Consider the following 19,505-nt stretch of genomic DNA (forward strand, 5'->3'; position numbering starts at 1 on the left):
AGCCGTGCCACGCAGCGCGGGCGGGGCGGGGCCGCTGGCTGGGCAGGGCGGGGGCGCCGGGGTCGCGACCCCCGACCTGCGTCCTGGGCCCGCAGGGGAGTCCTGCCCCATGCTCCCGGGCGCGGCCGCCCGTGCCCCAGCGAGGTGCTCCGGTGCCCCCCGCCTCGCCCGTGCTCGCCTCCCCTTCCTCCCCGCCATCGCGCTCCCTACAAAGTTCATTCCCACTAACTCTTTTCCAGGCCACTTCCCCCTCACATCTGACAATCGGGGCCCCTCATTCTCCCAGTAATCACTCCACTGCACTAATTGCACATGCAAATATGCAAATGCGTATTAATTAATTACTATACTAATTAGTTCTGTGGTATTTGCGAGTAATAAATCATTGGATGGGAGCGAGGAAGCTGGAGACCTGGCCCATTTTCATTCTGCATAAAATTTTAATGGTCTCTCTGGCTGATCCGGGACGGCAGCGCGCGGAGAGTCTCTTAAAGGGCCAGTGGCGGCGGGAAGGGGCAGCGGCGGGGATCGCCGGTGACCCCAGCGGGGACTGGCGCCCTGGACGGGCTTGGAGATGCAGCCTCACGTTCTGTAGGGGCCATCTCCAGCGTGCGGTGGCTTCTGCCTCCCGCTCTGGGGCTCAGTGTCCTCCCAAGTGGCTTCTAAGGAGAGAACGTGGGAGGGGACCAGGAGGCTGAGCTAGGATTCTTTAAGAAAGGAAAGAGGTCTAGGAGATGTGAGAGGCCAATGCCAAGGCTTTGGGACCCCAGGAAGCCTGGGAGACAGGAATGAAGACTCCATCACCTGGATGGCTGAGTAAACTGAGGCACAGGACAGGCCAATCTTAGCTCCCACCCCTCTTCTCCCAAGGGGAGGGAAGCTAGAAGGATGTTCTGAGTGGCCCCAGCCTTTTCTTGTATCTCATGGGGGCCACAAGGTTGGGGGTGCCTCCAGCTTTCCCCTTCCACATGATCAAACGGTTGCCCCGCCCCCATGGGCACCAGCTGGCACCCTGGCAGAGTAGTCCTGGGCTTGAGTGGGCCCTTGGGACCCTGCTTTATTTCCAGGAGGTAGTCAGGACCCGGGCACAGGGAGGGGGCTGGCTGCTCTACAGGGCCATTGACCGGGGGAGTCAGAGGGAATCAGTTGTGCTTGTGCCAGGGTGTAGGAGGATACCAGAGGTGGGTACCTTAAGGAGGTGGGGACTGTGGGCTTGTCCTGAGCTGGTATTCCCCATGCCAGGGTCTCTAGTCTGGTTCTGCTCAGCCTCCAACCTTCTGCCATCAACAAGCCCCTGGATGAGGCACAGTCTAAGGAGGGTCAGTGCTCTAGTGGGGGCCGATGATAATGACAGCAACTAACAAGACTATTAACTCGGCAAACATTTATTTAGCTGGAGAACTGTTCAGCAAGCTCTAGGTGCCTCACGACCCCCCAGTGACACAAGTTCTGTTACAGTCTCCGTTTTAAGGATGGAGAAACAGGGGCACACGAAGTTTAAGCAACCTGCTCAAGGTCACCCAGTTGTGAGTAGTGGAGTGGAGTTTGAACCAGACAGCTCAGCTCTGACATCCAGGTTCTTCCCAGCCCTCCGCCTCTCCCCACCACCATTTCTGTAGCTCCTGCTGTGATCCACGTCCTGTGCTAAGAACTGCATGGGCAGTATCCCATCCAACCCTTGCAACAACCCAGAAGGTAGGTTCTGGAATTATCTCCATGTGGAACACAAGGCTCAGAGAGGTTGACTAAGCTGTTCTGAAACACACAGGGAAGATGTAGCAAGGCCAGGCTCACACCGGGCCTGTGCGAGGGGCAGAGTCCAACAGAGTGCCCCAGGCCCTCTGATCCCTCCCCATCTCTGTCCCTGCTGGGATCTCTTCCTCCTGGCAGAGCAAGAGGGCGTTGTGGCAGCCCCTGCTGACTAGGGAAACGGAAGGGCTTTCGGTTAGATGGTGGGGAGAACTTGCTTCTTGAAAGGTGGGGGCTCCGGCAGCTGTGGTGGGATGGAGCCTTTTCTTCCTTTCCCAGAAGCAGGCCAAGGAAGGGCCTTGGCTGTGTAGTGGGAGATGGATGGGGATGGGGGTGGAGGGGTTGGGGAGAACAGAAGGGCCCAGAGTGATAAAGCCTCATGAGGACCACATAACTCAGGAATCCTGGCTGGGTTTTAAAAATTTTGTCCCTGATAGGCTGGGCGCAGTGGCTCACACCTGTAATCCTAGCACTTTGGGAGGCCAAGGCAGGCAGATCACTTGAGGTCAGGAGTTCGAGACCAGCCTGGCCAACATGGTGAAACCCTGTCTCTACTAAAACTACAAAATTAGCTGGGCGTGGTGGCGGGCGTCTGTAATCTTAGCTACTTGGAAAGCTGAGTCAGGAGAATTGCTTGAACCTGGGAGGCGAAGGTTGCAGTGAGCCAAGATCGCTGCCACTGAACTCTAGTTTGGGCGACAAGAGCAAGACTCCATCTCGAAAAAAAAAAATTGTCCCTGCATTCCTACCTGCCCCCCACCCATTTCCCCTGGCAATCTCTTGGGCACCCCTACCCCAATAATTGCTATTTGTCTCTCCTATTTGGGTTTTCCAGGAGCTTCGGTCTCCAGCAGGGGGATGAGAAGATAATACTGAGCATCACTTTGTAATAAATCACATTTTTAAACTGTGTGCTTATGAGCATCAACTTGCTTAGTTTTTATAATTCTATTGTTATCCCCATTTTATAAATGGAGACACCGAGGAAGGAAAGAGAGATTAAATGACTTGGCCAAGGTCACACAGCTAGTAAGTGGTAGAACTGGGAGTTGAACTTCTGAGCTGGGGTGCTTCACCACCCTGCACACGCTGAGCCATACTGACCCCCTTGCCCAGCAATCAGGGATCATGGTGGCAGCTGGCCTTTCACCCTGGGTGCCTTTGGAACTTGCAGATGCAAAGAGAAAGAACAGGCCTCAAGCCTGCAGTTCACAGGGCCCCGCCCCACAAGAATTTTCATGGTGCTGTTTATATGTTAGTAGAAGCGGGCAAAGTGAGTGTTCAGGTGGCCCCCATCCCTCCTCACTAGAGCTTCAGGACGCGTGGGCAGGCACCAGGAGCTCCAGAACAGGATGCTATCCCAGCCTCTCTTGCCTCTTCCCAGCCCACCCTTGACAGCACAGCAGGGTCAGGGAGTCTGTTAGCATCTGTCAGGGGGTCCACCCTGAGACAGAACACTGGGATTCCAGTGCTCTCAGGATCCCCTTACCTCCTGGTGGCTCAGGGGGGCTTCCCCAGGGAATCTGGACACCCTCATTTCCCCAGAACTAGAGAAACCTTTGACACCCACCTTCCGGACCTGGAAGGCCGGTGGGATGTGGGGGTTGTGGGACTTACGGAGGGACGGCCCTTGGGCTGCAGCCCATTAGGAAAGAAAACTCATCCCTGTCTCAGCACTGCACTGAAGACCAGAGAAGCTGGGTTCATCAAGGTCCACACCCCCGCCCCCGCCCACCGCCCCGCAAGTTGCCCAGTTTCTGGGTGAATGGGGGCAAGCTGGAGAGGTTGGAGGAAGAAGGCAGGAGGGGCAGGCTGGCGGCTCTGAGCTTCTCCATGCAGCCCCCGGGGCCGGGTGCCTGGGCAGGAGGACGGGGCAGAGCAGCTGCTGGCGATTTATTAAGCAGTCACGGAAAAATTGGTTTATAAATTAACAGCTGTTTTAACTTTAGGGCCTCTTCTTCAGGGAATGGAAGCAGCCGACTGGACCGGGATTGGAGTGTGTGTGAGGCTGGTGGAAGGAGTGGGAGGCGGCGGGCTCCGGCAGCTGGCATTCTTCGGGGGCAGCCTCAGCTGGCACCTCGGGGGGCACCAGGCAGTGGCCAGAGCAGGGGGTCTCCAGGTGCCGGGGGCTGAGGCTGCCCCCGCTGTGGGCTGCAGCTTGCTCTCTTCTCAACAACCTCCCAGCTCCCACCTGGGGGCGCCAGAGGGCACATATGCGGCTGTACTCGTTTGTGCCACCAGAGGGCAGCCTCCGCACATTGATTTCTGCTGCTCCCGAGAACGGTCCAAACTGGCGGGACTGAGCGAGAGAGAAACCTGGTCCAGGGCAGAGAAAGAGAGGAGCTCGCTGCAGTGCGTGCACGCGATCTTCCACGCGTCCATCCTGAACGTGTTAAAAGCAGCAGTTAAAGCGGGAGGGCTCTGGAGTTAGACTGTCTGCGTTTGAACCCAGGCTCTGGGCAAAAGCTGCTGAACCTCTCTGAATCTAATAGCCTCATCTGTGAATTGGAAGGATACCAGCAAGGATTAAATGAGAGTGCATAGGAAGGGCCTAGCCCGGTGCCCAGCACAGAGGCTCCCTATATGTCACCGTTGTCAATTTCTGACTCATGTATTCATCTATTCATTCACTTCTCAAAGCATCCTCTCGGCGTCATGGAGTGCCTGCTGTATTCTGGGTACTGTGGCAGGTTGGTGATGATGTAAACAGAGATGACGGCCGGCGACAGTGGCTCATGCCTGTAATCCCAGCCCTTTGGGAGGCCAAGGCAGAAGGATCCCTTGAGCCCAGGAGTTCCAGACCAGCCTGGGCAACAAAGTGAGACCCTGTCTCTACAAAAAATAATATAAAAAAATTAGCCGGGTGTGGTGGTGCACATTTGTAGTTCCAGCAACACAGAAGGCTGAGGCAGGAAGATCATTTGAGCCTAGGAGGTCGAGGCTGCAGTGAGTCGTGATGGCGCCACTGCTCTCCAGACTGGGCAACAGAGCAAGACCCTGTCTCTAAAAAAAATGAAAAAAAAATTGATGAGAAAGACACGTATCAAAATAGTGTGCTAAGAGTTATGATACACCCAATGAGTGGAGAAGGGAGATTGACTTGGATTAGGGCAAAAACGAACGTTCTGGGGTGACAGAAACATTATATGTCTGTATTGTGGTGGTGGTCAAATGCTATATAAATTTCCAAAAACTCATTGAAATGTATATTTAACACTTTATTGTATGCAAACTGTAACTCAACAAAATTTGGAACAAAGCACCTAAGCACCCAATGTGAATGTACTGAATGGGCAAAGGGATGGATGACGGGTGAATGAATGAATGAGTCCGTGTGTAAATGAGCATCTCAGATTGTTGTCCACCTTTCCTGGTGCCACCACGGCTCCTACGGAGGGTGCCCTTGCCCTCTCCTCTTGGGTACACGGCCTTCCCCAGAGGAGGTGGGCCTTGGAATTCCTCTTCCTCCCCCATCCACACTTCTCCCTTCCCCCAAGGGCAGGGAAAGACGCCCAGGGCTCCCAGCCAGCACTCCCGGCTCCTCTCAGGGTGCTTCCTGGGACTTCCGGGGCCTCCCTTCCAGCTGCCACATGCCAACCCAGCCAGCTCAGCTCTGTGGTGTCAAGGTCACGGGTATGATGCCCAACTCCAGACCCGCAGTGCCTGCAGTAGCTACCCAAACCCTGGCCGACTCCGCCACCTGCCGGCTCTTTCTGGATGCGCATCCCCAGAGCTCTGGGGAAGCCGGAAACTCGATCAAGGGCTATCAGGAATCCTGCCCTGGCGGGGGCTTTATTTTTCTTCCTATTGAATCGTCACAGCCACCATGTGAGGTGGGCTCTGAAGCATAAGGAAACTGAGGCACAGAGAGTAGTTAAGAAATGTGTCCAAGTTCACACAGTAAGTTACAGATCTGAAATTCCTACCCAGGGCTGGGACTTCCCAGCTGATGTTCTGTCCAGGTAAACACAGCTTGCTTGGGAGGAGTGGGGGACAGATCCGAGTGTCCCTTCTCCCCCCATCCGGGGAAGAGGGCAAAGCTTCACACCACCCTCCCAAATTTTCCCTCCAGAGGTGAATGCAGGGCCTCCTGCACGCCAGGCCCCGTGGCAGGCATCCAGCAATGGCATGAAGATACATGATGGGAAAGAAATGCCTCAAAATAGTGTACTCAGACCTATGGTACATCAATAGACACCCTACCACCAACTTTTTCTGTCAGTCCAAGCAGAGAGACCCACAGTTCAATCAAAGTTAAGTCAAATGAGGTCTTGAATTTGTTCCTTGGACCCAACCGCCTGTGCTTCTAACCCAAGAATAATAACCAAGGAGTGGCATATTATTTTTACATCTTATTTGCATATGATTAATTCTAAGTTAAAGTGAATGCAGGGCACCCTGGCCCTTTGCTTCTCAGCGCCCTCCCACCCCCACCCTGTGCCTGGTCCTGGCCACCTCCCCCAGCCCCTGCCGGGCTCCACTGTCCCCAGCAGCCCCTCCCCACTCCTTGCCCTTGCCCACCCCTCCCCCAGCTCCCCAGAGTCCCATCCCCTTCCTCCTCTGTCGCCCACGCAGCCCCCACCACCTGGCCGCCCACCTGAAAAACTTTTCCCCAAGTTCTTGAGAAGTCGCGTAGGATCCAGGAGAGAAAAATCAAAGTAATAAAACCTAATTTAATTCCTAACGGAGGGCAGAGCTGTGAGCTGCAATTATCTTAATGCTGAGCTATTTTTACTCTCTCTCCATCTCTGTCTTCTGCCTTTCTCCGTTGTGAGGCTCCCTCTCTCTCTCTGCCTCCCTTTGTCTCTCCATCTCTCAACCATGTTTTCTGTCCCTCTTTGCTTTCTCCTCTCTCCCTTCAATCTCTCTCTCACATCCTGTCTCTGTGCAGTCTCCTCCTCCTCCTTCGTGTCTGTCCCCTGTGTCTGTCCCTCTGTCAGCCAGTCTTCCCCACCCTTCTTGGCCCCAGGATTTAGATGCCAGAAGTGTGGATGCCTGGCCACAGGCTGGGGGAGATGGGCAAACACCATCCCTCTGCTCCCAAAGACCTCATCTTCCAGGCCTAGCTGAGAGGGAGGCTTCTCTGCCCTCATCTCCCTTCTCAGCTGCCCCAGCCTGGGATCCAGGGAATGTTTCCTGATCTGGGGTCTCCCAGAGCTCCAGTAAGTTCAGCAGAGCCTCCGTAAATAAGCCCTCCTGCTCAAATGGGGCTCAGCTGCCAAGTTCCCTGAGGCCTTTTCAGCTCCGACAGGCTCTGAGGTGCAACTGGTGGTCATGCCTCCCTGTCTCCATCCTCTCATCACCCTCCCAGCTGTCCTTTGTCCCCTTCATTCCCACGATCCTTCCCCACACCACCAGCACTGGCCACAAGCCCCTTCCCCACCTCTGCCCACCCAGTGGCTGTCCGGGCCACTGCCTGGGTCATGCCCTTCCTGTACCCCTTCTTCCTTTCAGGGCCTCCTTATTTACCCTCCCAAGGCACTGCCAAATTGGCCTTTGCCACTCCCCACCACACCCCATCTTCGACAGAGGTTCTGGGCCAAGCTAGGGGCTGCCAGAGATGCCTACACCCCTGGGCCGACAACTTGGCATCCGGCTGTTTCCCAACAAGTATATAAGTCAACAAACATGCGGGGACTTGAGCCAGGCCTGGGGTTGGCCGATGCGGAGCTGGGTGGCCAGGGCATCCCGCTCCTGTGAGCAACACTCTGGCCCTCCTGCCACTCTTTCCCTCACCCCCAGAGTGGGCCCTGACCCCAATTCCAGAAGATTCCTCTGCCTCTCACTCCACCAAGGACCCAGATGCTGGGGCTGGGAGTGGAAAAGCCGCAGGAGGATTGGGGGTAGGGAAGGCTCCTGGCAGTTTCAGGCCTGAGAGTGACCAGGACAGAGGATGCCAACACAAACAGAGCCCCAGGAAGACATGCTATGTACACGCCTACACACGCACCCTCTCAGTGCTAGACAGAAGCATTCAGACCCCCTGCGCAGCCCCAAGGAGGGAAACAGCAGCTCCCGCAAAGGTACCCAAGGCCCGGACAGATAGATAGGGACATTCCACCCACAGGGCCAGCTCCTCCTGTTCCCGCTCCAGAGACACACACAAACACCTCTAGAGAGAGAGAGAGACTCACACCTGTCTCCCCCAACCCTGCTTCTGAATGCACCAAATTCACGCATGTGATGGCACGTGTATAGGCAGCCCCCAAACCGCCCAACTCTGGGTCGGTCCTGTCCTCCCCACCCCATTAGATCTGGAGAGGAAAGACAGGAGCCACGTGAATCCAGGGTACATCATGGCAGGGCGCATTCCCCTTCTCCCTCACAGGAGCGCTCACACATTCACAACCTCATACCCCCAGCAATTGCACGGCGGGAGCTGTGGATACAGTCCCCCACTCCCTGCAAGCTGGCACACGCCTGCCCATCACCTTGACAGCCTCTGACATCCTCCCCGACACCCACACCCTCCTCTGCACACACGCAGTCCTCCCACATCCTGCCACTCACACCTGCATCTTTGACACTCTGACACACTTACACAGACACACACCACACCGACCCCCCAACACACACTCCCAGGCTATGGGCACCAAAGGGCCCCGGCACTCCCCTGCACACTCTCCCTGCCACGATGACTGACACGTGTCCTCCCACACACAACTCGGTCACACTCGCTGCCTTTCCAGGACACCCCCATTCACAGCGTGACAGGCTGGTACTCTCCCCACGACCTCACAGGCCTCCCTGAAATTCCCAGTGCCAGGACCACGAAGGGGTTAAAGCCAGAGTCCTGCCTCCCGGCTGCCCCTCTCTCTCTCCCTCCCCCTTTATCCTCTCTGCTGGACTCCATCAATAATGCAGCTTCAAGTTCTGGGGAGACCGCAGGGGGCCCCCCAGCCGGCTCCCCCGGCCTTGGCTCTAACTCCCACCCTCCTCCCAGCCCTAGGAGAACACGATTCTCCATGCTCATTGGCCAGTTTCCTCTAAGCCCTCCCTCCGAGCACCCGGGCGCCAGTCCCAGGCGGAGGGGACGGGCTGGGGACCCCAAAGCGGGGACCGGAGGGGTGAGCCTGGCAGAGGCAGCGACACACGCGGAGAGGAGGAGAGGCTGAGGGAGGGAGGTGGAGAAGGGCGCGAGAGGCAGAGAGAGGAGACACGCAGAGACACTCAGGAGGGGAGAGACACCGAGACGCAGAGACACTCCGGAGGGGAGAGACACCGAGACGCAGAGACACCCAGGCCGGGGAGTGCGAGGGAGCGAGGCACAGACCCGGCTCAGCGAGCGCGGGGGGCGACCCCAGAGTCCCGAGAGCCTGGGGGCGCGCCCAGCCCGGGCGCCGACCCTCCTCCCGCTCCGCGCCCTCCCCTCGGCGGGCGCGGTATTTTTATCCGTGAGCGAACAGCCCTCCTCCTCCTCCCGCCGCACAGCCCGCCACCTGCGCGGGGGAGCCCAGCACAGACCGCCGCCGGGACCCTGAGTCGCGCTTCCCAGCCCCGCCGCCCACCCCACGCGCCATGGACCCCAAGGACCGCAAGAAGATCCAGTTCTCGGTTCCCGCGCCCCCTAGCCAGCTCGACCCCCGCCAGGTGGAGATGGTAAGCGGCCCGCGCCCCACTCCAGCAGTGTCCCCGACACACCCCGCGGGCCTTCTTCGCACTCGCAGGGAGCTGCCCCGGCCGGACTGGCCTTGGGGGTGGGGGCGCAAGGGGAGTCGGGCTCTGCCTCGGTCAGGACTGGGTGCGGGCCGCGTGTGAAGTTAGCTGGAGACTCGTGCAACTTTTTCCCGCGGCTTCGGTCCTAATCCCGGGGCCAGAGACTTCCCGGCAGTAAGGCTGGGGGTGCGGGGGTGGGGGGACAGGCCGATTCCAGACCGTCCGGGAGTGGGGCGTCCTTTGGTCCCAGCACAGTCCCCAAAGGGTAGTCAGTCTAATAGGCTACCACCGGGACCGCTCGCCTGGCTCCAGCCCAGAGCTGGTCAGATGTGAGCAGCGGCGGACACTGATCTCGCCACCCAGGGCGGGAGTGTGAGGTTGCCACCGGGTGACCCCACTGCCCTGTCCCTCTCTAGTCCCGCGTGTGTGCCTGGGCTGGGGTCGCCAGAACCTTGCTCTGACCTCCTGCTGTCAGGCCCCAGAGCCCCAACCCCAAGGAGGGAGAGGTGACAAGTCATCAGAAAGCCAGATGTCTTCCTACAGACTACTGAGTCCTCCCGAGAGCCTTCTTGGGGGCTGAGGGGCTTCCAAAGGTTGGGGGGTGCTGTGACAGAGGGCTCCACTTCCCATCCCTAGTGGAGCAGGGGTCACTTGTTGCTGAGATGCAGCTGGCTCCCCACCGAGCAGTGAGGAGGGGGCCAAGTCATTGTGGGGAGAGATAGAGGGCAGGGGGTACAGCCCTGGGCCTAAGCAGCTTTGGGTTGGGAGGGTGTTGTGGGGAGCTTGGCAGGGGAGGTGGCAGTTTCAGCTTAACTCACCTGGTTCTCTTTGTGCATTTCCCTGGAGCTCAACAGGGACCTAATTAACTGACAGTTGGTCTGATTGCCAAGCTGAGGGGTGGGGGGTCAGTTGCTGGGAGTGCTCAGCACCCGCCTCCCCCCAATTCAGCTTGGCTCACGTAGCAGGAGGGCAACTTTTCACTTCTCACAAGGACTGGGTGAAGAGTTCTGCAGCCTTACAGAGACTGGCAGAGAAGCCCAAACCCAGGCCCCCAGAGAGGTCCCCCCCAGGCCCCTGTGGGTCCCTGAGCCTCAGCTGGAGGTGGGGGATGCCTGCAGTGCCCTGGCTCAGTCTCCTTCTGAAAAGCTGGATCCAGCTTGTTTGGAGCCCTTGAACTGACCTTAGGTGGGCAGGGCCACGTGGGTGCCATGACCCGTGGGGCATCTTCCCCAGGGCCCAGCCCTGGCAGCTGCAGCTGTAGCCAGCTTTGGTCTGATGTTTTCCGAGGTCTGATGTTTTCAGAAACTGGGGAGAGGAAGGGCCTTGGTGGGAGAAGACAGGAAGGGAAATGTCTGTTCTGGAGTAGCCATGGAGTGGGAAAGGCATGGCCTGGGAGTCAGTGACTGGGGTTTTTCTTGTCCTTTGGACTTGGTGTGCTGTGTGGCCTTGAGGACACTGCCAAACCTCTCTGAGCCCTGCTTTTTCACCTCTATAAAATGAGGGGGTTAGGTGAGCTACAGAGTTCCTTTTGGCTCTGACAGACTTTGATTCAAAGGTTCTCCAGGGACTCCAAAGCACTGTTTGTTCCCTGCTATCTGGGGTGGGCTGGGGGGCTGCAGGTGTCTATCTTGTCACCCCTCCCTCCTTCTCCTTAGATCCGGCGCAGGAGACCAACGCCTGCCATGCTGTTCCGGCTCTCAGAGCACTCCTCACCAGGTAGGGCCCTCCCTGTCCACTTAGCCCCTGTCCCACCCTAGCTCTGATGCCTTCCTAGGGGCCCTGCAGAAGTTCCACGAACAGGAGTCAGAGCAGGAGACTGGGGAGTGGATAAGGTCTGGGAACCCAACTCTATTGGCTTTATTTATTGACATGACACCTCCCAGCCTCAGAAGGGAGAGGGCACACCTTCCCTGTCCCCAGAGATTGAGACCCTGGGGAAAATAACTCGGATTCTTTCTCTCTCTTCCTCTTCCTCCTCACTCGGTTCCGGTTTGGTTGGCTTTGGTGGCCTTCCTCAGAGGAGGAAGCCTCCCCCCACCAGGTGAGTTTCCTGGGGCAGCTGGAAGGAGGGATGCCTGGGCCCTTTGGGGTGGGGTGGACGGGTGCCTGCAGTGACAACCAACCAGTATGGGGTGCCACCCAAGAGGACACATTAGCATATCAATGGGCAGTCCTCTGAGAGTGCCTCATGCCAGGTGCCACCAGCAGATCCTCCTCTGCTCAGACTCAGGGTGGAACCTCCAGGACCTAGAATCCTGCCCTAAACCAGGCCATGGCTTATGGGGGCCCTCCCAAAGCCACAGGGTGGGGAGGCTCAGCCTAGGTGCAGGACCCATTAGCAGCGGCGAAACCAGTCCGCTTGGGTGGCCATGGGTGGGATGGAATGGAGGGAGGGTGAAGGGAAGGGGCCTCTGCTGAGCCCCTTTAACCTGGCACTTCCCCTGGCAGAGAGCCTCAGGAGAGGGGCACCATCTCAAGTCGAAGAGACCCAACCCCTGTGCCTACACACCACCTTCGCTGAAAGGTACTATCCCCCCACCGACCTTCCTGGCTGTCCCCTTGATCTCTGGAACTGGGCAGACGCTGGGGGAGCTTTTGTCAGTGGGGAGGGATTTTTTTGGCCACACGTAGCCCTCTGTCAGTGTGGTGCAACAACCCCACGTAAAGACCAATTTTTTCTCAGTCTGGCTTCGCAAAACACAGGAGCCCCGAGGCTGCAATGGGCAGCTGTGGGCCTTAACATCGGGTTGTGGGCTTGAAAGAAAAGAGATGGCTGGCCTAAGACAACAGCAGGCATCTGCGTGGAAGGGACTCCACCTGCAGCTCCTCTTCACCAGCCTGTGCTGGACCACATCCCACCCCTGCTCATCTAGGGCGCCTTCTCCTGTGGGCTTTACCCCTGGCCTCCCCTCCCATTTGCATCTCATTTGCACAGATCTGCACACTGGTCTCCTCTTTCCTGCTTCCCTTTCTCCATGGAAAAGCAAGCCATTCCTTTTGCACACACTTACTGAACACCTAGTATATGCCAGGCCGAGTTGGTGGGCACTGGGCAGAATAAGATGAGTCAGATTTGGTCCCTGCCTTTGCCTCAAAGGGTCAGGGAGGGGCCAAGAAAGGTGGCTCACACCCGAAATTCCAGCATTTTGGGAGGCCAAGACAGGAGGACTGCTTGAGCCTAGGAGTTCGAGACCAGCCTGGGCAATACAGTGAGATCCCCATCTCTATGAAAAATTTAAAAAGCAAGCTAAGTGGGTCAGGCGCGGTGGCTCACGCCTGTAATCCCAGCACTTTGAGAGGCCGAGGTGGGCAGATCACCTGAGGTTGGGAGTTTGAGACCAGCCTGACCAACATGGAGAAACCCCGTCTCTATTAAAAATACAAAATTAGCTGGGCGTGGTGGCGCATTCCTGTAATCCCAGCTGCTCGGGAGACTGAGGCAGGAGAGTCACTTGAACCTGGGAGGCAGAGGTTGCAGTGAGCCGAGATTGTGCCATTGCACTCCAGTCTTGGCAAAAAGAGCAAAACTCCGTCTCAAGAAAAAAAAAAAAAAAAAAAAGTGAGCTAAGTATAGAGGTGCGCACCTGTAGTCCCAGACACTTGGGAGGCTGAGGCACGAGGACTGCTTGATCCCAGAAGTTTGAGGCTGCAGTGAGCTATGATCGCACTACTGTGCTCCAGCCTGGGCTACAGAGTGAGATCCTGTCTCAGGAAAAAATAATAATTAAAAAAAAGGGTCAAGGAAGGTACACAAAGATGTTTAAGCTTGGATTTGAAGGATCATAGGAATTTAACAGGCAGTCAAGGGCATCCCAGGTCCAGGAAGATGGAAGAAGGTGTGCAAAGAAAAGGAGATGCGAGTCAGAGGGGTACTTTTGGGCCAACCTGTTAGAGGCTTGGTTTCTAGTCAGGGAGCTGGGGAGATATACCTGAAGGAGACAGGAGGCCCTCTCCCTGATTAAGCCCTGATGCCTACCAACCCCCACCTCAACTCCTGCCTGGGGCTCTTCCTGCCCAGCCAGCCCCATCCGGAAGTTGGGAGGGAGAGCTACTGGAAGAGTATGCTGGGAACTGCTTCGGTGGAGGGTTTAATAAGTTCCCAGCACCAGCAAAGGTCAACAGGTGTACCTGTCAGCCCACTTGCCAGGGTTGGGAACAGAGAGGACAGGCTGGGAAGGGAGGAGAGAAGGGAAGGGGTTATTTCACTTTCCCCAGTACAGGAAAACGAAAGGTCAGAGCTGCAGCAAGTGGGCAGTGTGGCTCAGCACCCGGAAGGACCTCCCCACCTAGAGGGGTGTGTGGAAGGGCCCCAAAGCAGGCATGAAAGAGAAAGTGGCATCTTCTCAGGAGAGAATTTAAGAAATCCCTCTCCCTCCCACCTTGGGCTGGGCAGGGAGAGGCTGGGTGGATGTGAGGGAAACACCTGGCTCTTGACTACCAGCATGGGGGAACAGGCTGGGATGAAGATGTTATGGCCAGGGTGCTACCATGCACCATGCAGTGGCCAAAAATGTGCACCACCCCCAACTGCCCCTTTAGACCACATCTTAGGAGAGTCCAGGTGAGTAGAGGCAGGGAAGGGATCAAGAGCTGGGAGGCCAGTCTGGGGCTAGGCTGGGGACCTTCAAGCTGAAAAAGGGAGACTTGGGATGGGGGGAGTTCAGGCTCCCAGAGTGGGGCAGAGAAGGGGACAGCCTGGAAGGAGTGATGGGGAGACCCCAGAGAGCCCAGGAAGCATGAGGGAGGTGGGGGAGGCAAGGGAGGCTCACGGGGCACCAGCGCAGGTGCTGCACACACCTTCTCTTGTCACTGTGGCTCACGAAGTGAACTCTCCTCCCCCACTGGGGGAGAAGGAAGCTGCCTGGGCTGCCACCTGCTCTCCTGCGTTACCTCCCCCCACAGCCCTCATGGATCCTTCTCTACTAGGAGGGCACTGTTTTGTAGGCTTCGGTCCCTTTGTGGGCAAGGGAAGGTGCCTGGCAGGGTTGGGGCTTGTCAGGGAAGAACTGAGGGCCCTGGAGAGAGGGCCCAGCACTAAGTCTTGGCTTGAGGGGTTGTACTCCAAGGTCGGAACTCTCACACTTGGCTCAAAATGAAGCTCCGCTGCGTCCCCAAGGTCAGGGCAGGGTGATTTATTGTGCTTTTATTGCCTGGATAGCTTGCCCAGAGCCAGTAGGAGGTACTGGGCTGGGAGCTGGGGGCTGGGTGGGGCAGCGGGCACATACAAAGCACCCTCTGTGCCTGTCCCTGAGTTGGCAGGAGCATGGCACCCTGCTCACTGTGCCAGAGGTTTCCAGCCTGGCGCTACCCCCCTGGGCCTTCTGAGGGGAGGGGCCACTGGCGGACCAAGAAGAAGCTGCAGCAACTCCCCATCCCCCCACCCCCAGCCCTTCCTCAGCAAATTGTGAACTTTGTGTCCCATATGCTCTAAGATCCCACCACCTCCTGCAGCCTCTCCTCAGGGGCCCCTCAAACTCCGCCATCCCCCAGAACCCCTGGCCCTGGCCCCTTTCTCTAACCCCTTGCTCCTTTCCATCTTTTGGAAACTTCTTTCCAGCTGCACACACTGTTCCCTTCCCAGCCCTATCTGAGCAGGTCTTTGGAGGCTGGGGGGTTGCTTTCTAGGTCACCGCAGAGGGAGCTGGGAACCTGGGGATGTGGGTCAAGATTGTGGGGGCCGCATCTGAGCACGCCGCATCCCCAGGCACAGACTGCACTGGCTGCAGACTATTATGTCCTCAGCCTCAGAATTGTTCTGTCCCTTGGAGCCCAGGGCAGGAGTATGTGGATTGGCATCTATGACTGGGCAGTGCCAGGGAGTGGGGACTATGCACCGCATGGGAGATAGGATCAGGGTAAGCAGTGAGCCCTCAGCAGGCTGGGCACCCCCAAGAAATGGAAAGTGGCAAATCCCCAGGCCGTGGTCCATACGCCCTGTGCCTTTTGCCTGGGCTTGAAGCTGGGAGATACTGTCTCCAGTACTGGGTACTTGGCAAATCAAGCTCTCCAGCCAGGGAATGTTAAGCTGCTGCTGTGCCCGCCTGGTCTTGCCCAGTCTGGTGCCCTATGGTGTGGGGGAGCTGCCTGGTGGCAGCCTCCTGGGGGCTAGCATCTTGGGACAGCTTGAGAGCCAAACATGATCAAATCTACCCCTGGCTGCCTCTGCCCTGGTCTGATCCCCATCAGGCTGACCTGTAACCTTTGGCCTTTGAACTTGGGCCCCTGAGGGGGTATTCTCTGTCCCAGGCCTATGGGAAGGAGGCTGGGGGCTGGGCCACACACTATCTCCAGATCCATGGGCTGTGTCTGGCTGACCCTTGCCTTCCTGGGTCCCCTCTGGGCCAGCTGTGCAGCGCATTGCTGAGTCTCACCTACAGTCTATCAGCAATTTGAATGAGAACCAGGCCTCAGAGGAGGAGGATGAGCTGGGGGAGCTTCGGGAGCTGGGTTATCCAAGAGAGGAAGACGAGGAGGAAGAGGAGGATGATGAGGAAGAGGAGGAAGAAGAGGACAGCCAGGCTGAAGTCCTGAAGGTCATCAGGCAGTCTGGTAAGCTGAAGTGCCTGTGACATGTGGGTTAGGTGTGGGTCCTCCTTGAGTATATGGGGACGTCCCCTTCTAATTTAGTGTCTCACACATGCAAACTGTAGTGACACCACAGGGGCCTCCCTGTCTTCTCGCTCCATGGGGTGCCTCACACTCAGTCCTACCTGAGACATGGGCTTCCTCCATCCTTGGCTCAGTCCCTCTGCCAATCTGGTTTTCCCTAATAATTCCTCTCTTCCCTGGGAATTAAGGCCCAGGCCGTTTGGGGTTTGAGGCTAGAGCCAAAAAAGGACTTCCCACCTATGGTAGTAAGGGGGTTCGAGGACATTCAGGGATGGAGGACCAAGAGAGTCCAACACCCCCGTCACCTGCATTTTTGAACCTAGGATGTGGTCTCTGCTGGGATGCAGAGGGCTGCCTGATTTACTTGCCCACTCCAGGACTGTTAGGTCTGTTTCTCCTCTTTTTCCTTCCTAGGATGGAGTGGGAGGGTGCCCTCTAGTGTCTAGATGTAGAATTTAAAATTCAAGAACCAATCCTGTCTCCTGCATCTCCAGCCTCAGCTGCCTGGGAGAGGGGCCAGGGAGGGGCCTAATACCTGTAACAGAAGGCCTCTAAGCCAGATGTTCCAGATCCAAAACACTCCACAAAAGGTCCCAGGCTGGATGTGGTGGCTCACACCTGTAATCCCAGCACTTTGGGAGGCTGAGGCAGGCAGATCATGAGGTCAGGAGATCGAGACCATCCTGGCTAACATAGTGTAACCCTATCTCTACTAGAAATATAAAAAATTAGCTGGCGTGGTGGCACGTGCCTGTAATTCCAGCTACTTGGGAGGCTGAGGCAGGAGAATCACTTGAACCAGGGAGGCGGAGGTTGCAGTGAGCCGAGATCGTGCCACTGCACTCCAGCCTGGGTGACAGAGCAAGACTCCGTCTCAAAAAAAAAAAAAAAAAAAAAGTCCCAAGGCCCAGAGATTTTCTAGGTAGGAAGATTTCACCCCCTTCCATGGTTGTTTCTTCCATGCCTGGCCATGGAAGGCTGTGCCACATCTGTCCCTCCTAGGGTACATTAAACTGTTTAGTCTCATTATTTATGGGAATACTGAAGAGTCAACCACCCCTACTAGAAGCTGTCAGCTCTTCCACACAAACAAAAGGTCTTGGGCCTCCTGCCTGCCTATCTGGCAGTGAGGGCATTGGCCATGGGGGCAAAAGCTGTTGCTGGGCTTCAGGCCCTTTGTGGGCAAGAGACAGCTGGAAGAGCTGAATCAGTTCCTACTGAGACCCCTCCAAAACAGTGGAAGAGAGGTGAGAGGAGACTGTTCCCTCAGGAAAAGCAGGAGGTGGCTGGGCGCAGTGGCTCATGCTTGTAATCCCAGCACTTTGGGATGCCAAGGCCAGCGGATCACTCGAGGTCTGGAGTTCAAGACCAGTCCGGCCAACATGGTGAAACCCCGTCTGTAATAAAAATTCAAAAATTAGCCAGGCACGGTGGCACGCACCTGTAATCCCAGCTTCTTGGGAGGCTGAGGCAGGAGAATCCCCTGAACCTGGGAGGTGGAGGATGCAGGGAGCTGAGATCGCACCACTGCACTCCAGCCCAGGCAACAGAGTGAGACTCCATCTCAAAAACAAAACAAACAAACAAACAAAAAAACAAAAGCGGCAGGGCACTGGCTCAAATGACAGCCCTATGATGGAGCAATATAAACCACCACGACTCCTGGTGGCTCCTGGGTGCTGGCGCTGGTCTGGGCAAGGTATTCACTATTACATCCTGTTTAAAGTAATCTACACAATTTCCCCCTTACTATTTCCTTCAGAAAGGTACTAACTGACTTATGTAAGCCATATGGCTAGTCACTGGGAGAGCTGTTCTAGCCTAGTGCTCTCTCCATGCTGCCATGATGCCCCTGGAAAGCTTAACCTCAGCCGTCAGAGACTTAGCTCACACTCCAGGACAGCCAGATGGCTATCCGGAGCCTGTGTTCTTATCTCCTCTTTCCCATCCCCAGCTGGGCAAAAGACAACCTGTGGCCAGGGTCTGGAGGGGCCCTGGGAGCGCCCACCCCCTCTGGATGAGCCCGAGAGAGATGGAAGCTCTGAGGACCAAGTGGAAGACCCAGCACTAAGTGGTAAGGCTTGGGAGTGTGGAATGAGGAGGCGGGGCTGGGATCTTGGTGGATGGGGCCAGGCCCTGAGTGCCTCTCTGCTTGCCTTTCAGAGCCTGGGGAGGAACCTCAGCGCCCTTCCCCCTCTGAGCCTGGCACATAAGCACCCAGCCTGCATCTCCCAGGAGGAAGTGGAGGGGACATCGCTGCTCCCCAGAAACCCACTCTATCCTCACCCTGTTTTGTGCCCTTCCCCTCGCCTGCTAGGGCTGCGGCTTCTGACTTCTAGAAGACTAAGGCTGGTCTGTGTTTGCTTGTTTGCCCACCTTTGGCTGATGCCCAGAGAACCTGGGCACTTGCTGCCTGATGCCTACCCCTGCCAGTCATTCCTCCACTCACCCAGTGGGAGGTGGGATGTGAGACAGCGTGCACTGGAAAATCCAGAAAACCGGGAACAGGGATTTGCCCTTCACAATTCTCCCCAGATCCTCTCCCCTGGACACAGGAGACCCACAGGGCAGGACCCTAAGATCTGGGGAAAGGAGGTCCTGAGAACCTTGAGGTACCCTTAGATCCTTTTCCATCCACTCTCCTATGGAGGATTCCAAGTCACCATTTCTCTCACCGGCTTCTACCAGGGTCCAGGACTAAGGCGTTTTTCTCCACAGCCTCAACATTTTGGGAGTCTTCCCTTAATCACCTTGCTCCTCTTGGGTGCCTGGAAGATGGACTGGCAGAGACTTCTTTGTTGCGTTTTGTGCTTTGATGCCAGGAATGCCGCCTAGTATATATCCCCAGTGGGGCACTTGGTAGGGGGCGCCAGGTTTTCCTTGTCCCCCAGTTGCTCTGCCCCCTTCCCCTTTTTCCCTGACTCCAGGCCTGAACCCCTCCCGTGCTGTAATAAATCTTTGTAAATAACTGTGCTGAGACTCCTCTTTCAGGGGAAGCGGGAGGAAAACGGAGGTAATGGGGCATCCTGATAGGGAAGGCCAGTGGTCAACCAAAGGTTAGGGTTTTGACCCTACTGTCCAATCCTCTAGTCTAGGAGTCTTTCTGGCAGACAGCAGGCTCGGGGCACTCAGAGGAAGAACCACAGAAGTTCTAGCTCCTGCTTGGGATAGCTGAAGGAGGCAGGTGGGGTGGGTGGGGTGGGGAAGTCCTTCTCGAGTAACTGGATTCCTCCAAAGATTCCCCCATCCCCACAGGGCTCCCCTCGGGAAATTCCCCTTTTTCCCTCACAGCCAGGCCTGTGTGGCCTAATAACTACGGCCCCGGTGTTCTTTCCACTCCCCTACCCTTAAGTTAGACTTCGGCCTTCGCGCCCGCTTCTGCGCAGGGCCAGGGCTGGAGGCGGGGCGAAGGGGCGGAACCGCAGGCGGACGCACGTACCGCTTCGCTCTCAGGGGCAGACTCAGCGGCGGAAGTGGCGCCGCTGAAAGAT

The 19,505-nt window shown here is 56.9% G+C and overlaps 1 protein-coding gene across 4 annotated transcripts; it reads left to right on the plus strand.

The window, feature by feature from the left end:
- The first annotated feature begins 8,827 nt into the window (after window positions 1–8,827).
- On the plus strand, window positions 8,828–18,983 carry PPP1R1B (protein phosphatase 1 regulatory inhibitor subunit 1B). 4 transcript variants are annotated; one of them, XM_005584025.4, is made up of 7 exons: window positions 8,828–9,348; window positions 11,061–11,121; window positions 11,424–11,446; window positions 11,854–11,929; window positions 15,751–15,954; window positions 17,969–18,088; window positions 18,178–18,983. In XM_005584025.4, exons 1-7 carry the CDS (start codon window positions 9,268–9,270, stop codon window positions 18,225–18,227), a joined length of 615 nt encoding a protein of 204 aa, XP_005584082.1. In that variant the 5' UTR covers window positions 8,828–9,267; the 3' UTR covers window positions 18,228–18,983. The 4 variants fall into 4 exon arrangements, with proteins under 4 accessions (XP_005584082.1, XP_045231933.1, XP_045231934.1 ...); XM_045375999.2 differs by lacking the exon at window positions 8,828–9,348 and adding an exon at window positions 10,385–10,590; XM_045375998.2 differs by lacking the exons at window positions 11,424–11,446; window positions 11,854–11,929.
- The last annotated feature ends 522 nt before the right edge of the window (window positions 18,984–19,505 follow it).

This window comes from Macaca fascicularis, chromosome 16 (genome assembly GCF_037993035.2).
Source record: "Macaca fascicularis isolate 582-1 chromosome 16, T2T-MFA8v1.1".
Taxonomy (NCBI): Eukaryota; Metazoa; Chordata; class Mammalia; order Primates; family Cercopithecidae; genus Macaca; species Macaca fascicularis.

Excerpts from the sequence above, each read along its gene's own strand:
- PPP1R1B (XM_005584025.4), top strand. The coding sequence starts at position 9,268 with ATGGACCCCAAGGACCGCAAGAAGATCCAGTTCTCGGTTCCCGCGCCC. Across the intron at positions 9,349-11,060 it reads ACCCCCGCCAGGTGGAGATG|ATCCGGCGCAGGAGACCAAC; the intron begins GTAAGCGGCCCG and ends CCTTCTCCTTAG. Across the intron at positions 11,930-15,750 it reads CACACCACCTTCGCTGAAAG|CTGTGCAGCGCATTGCTGAG; the intron begins GTACTATCCCCC and ends CCTCTGGGCCAG.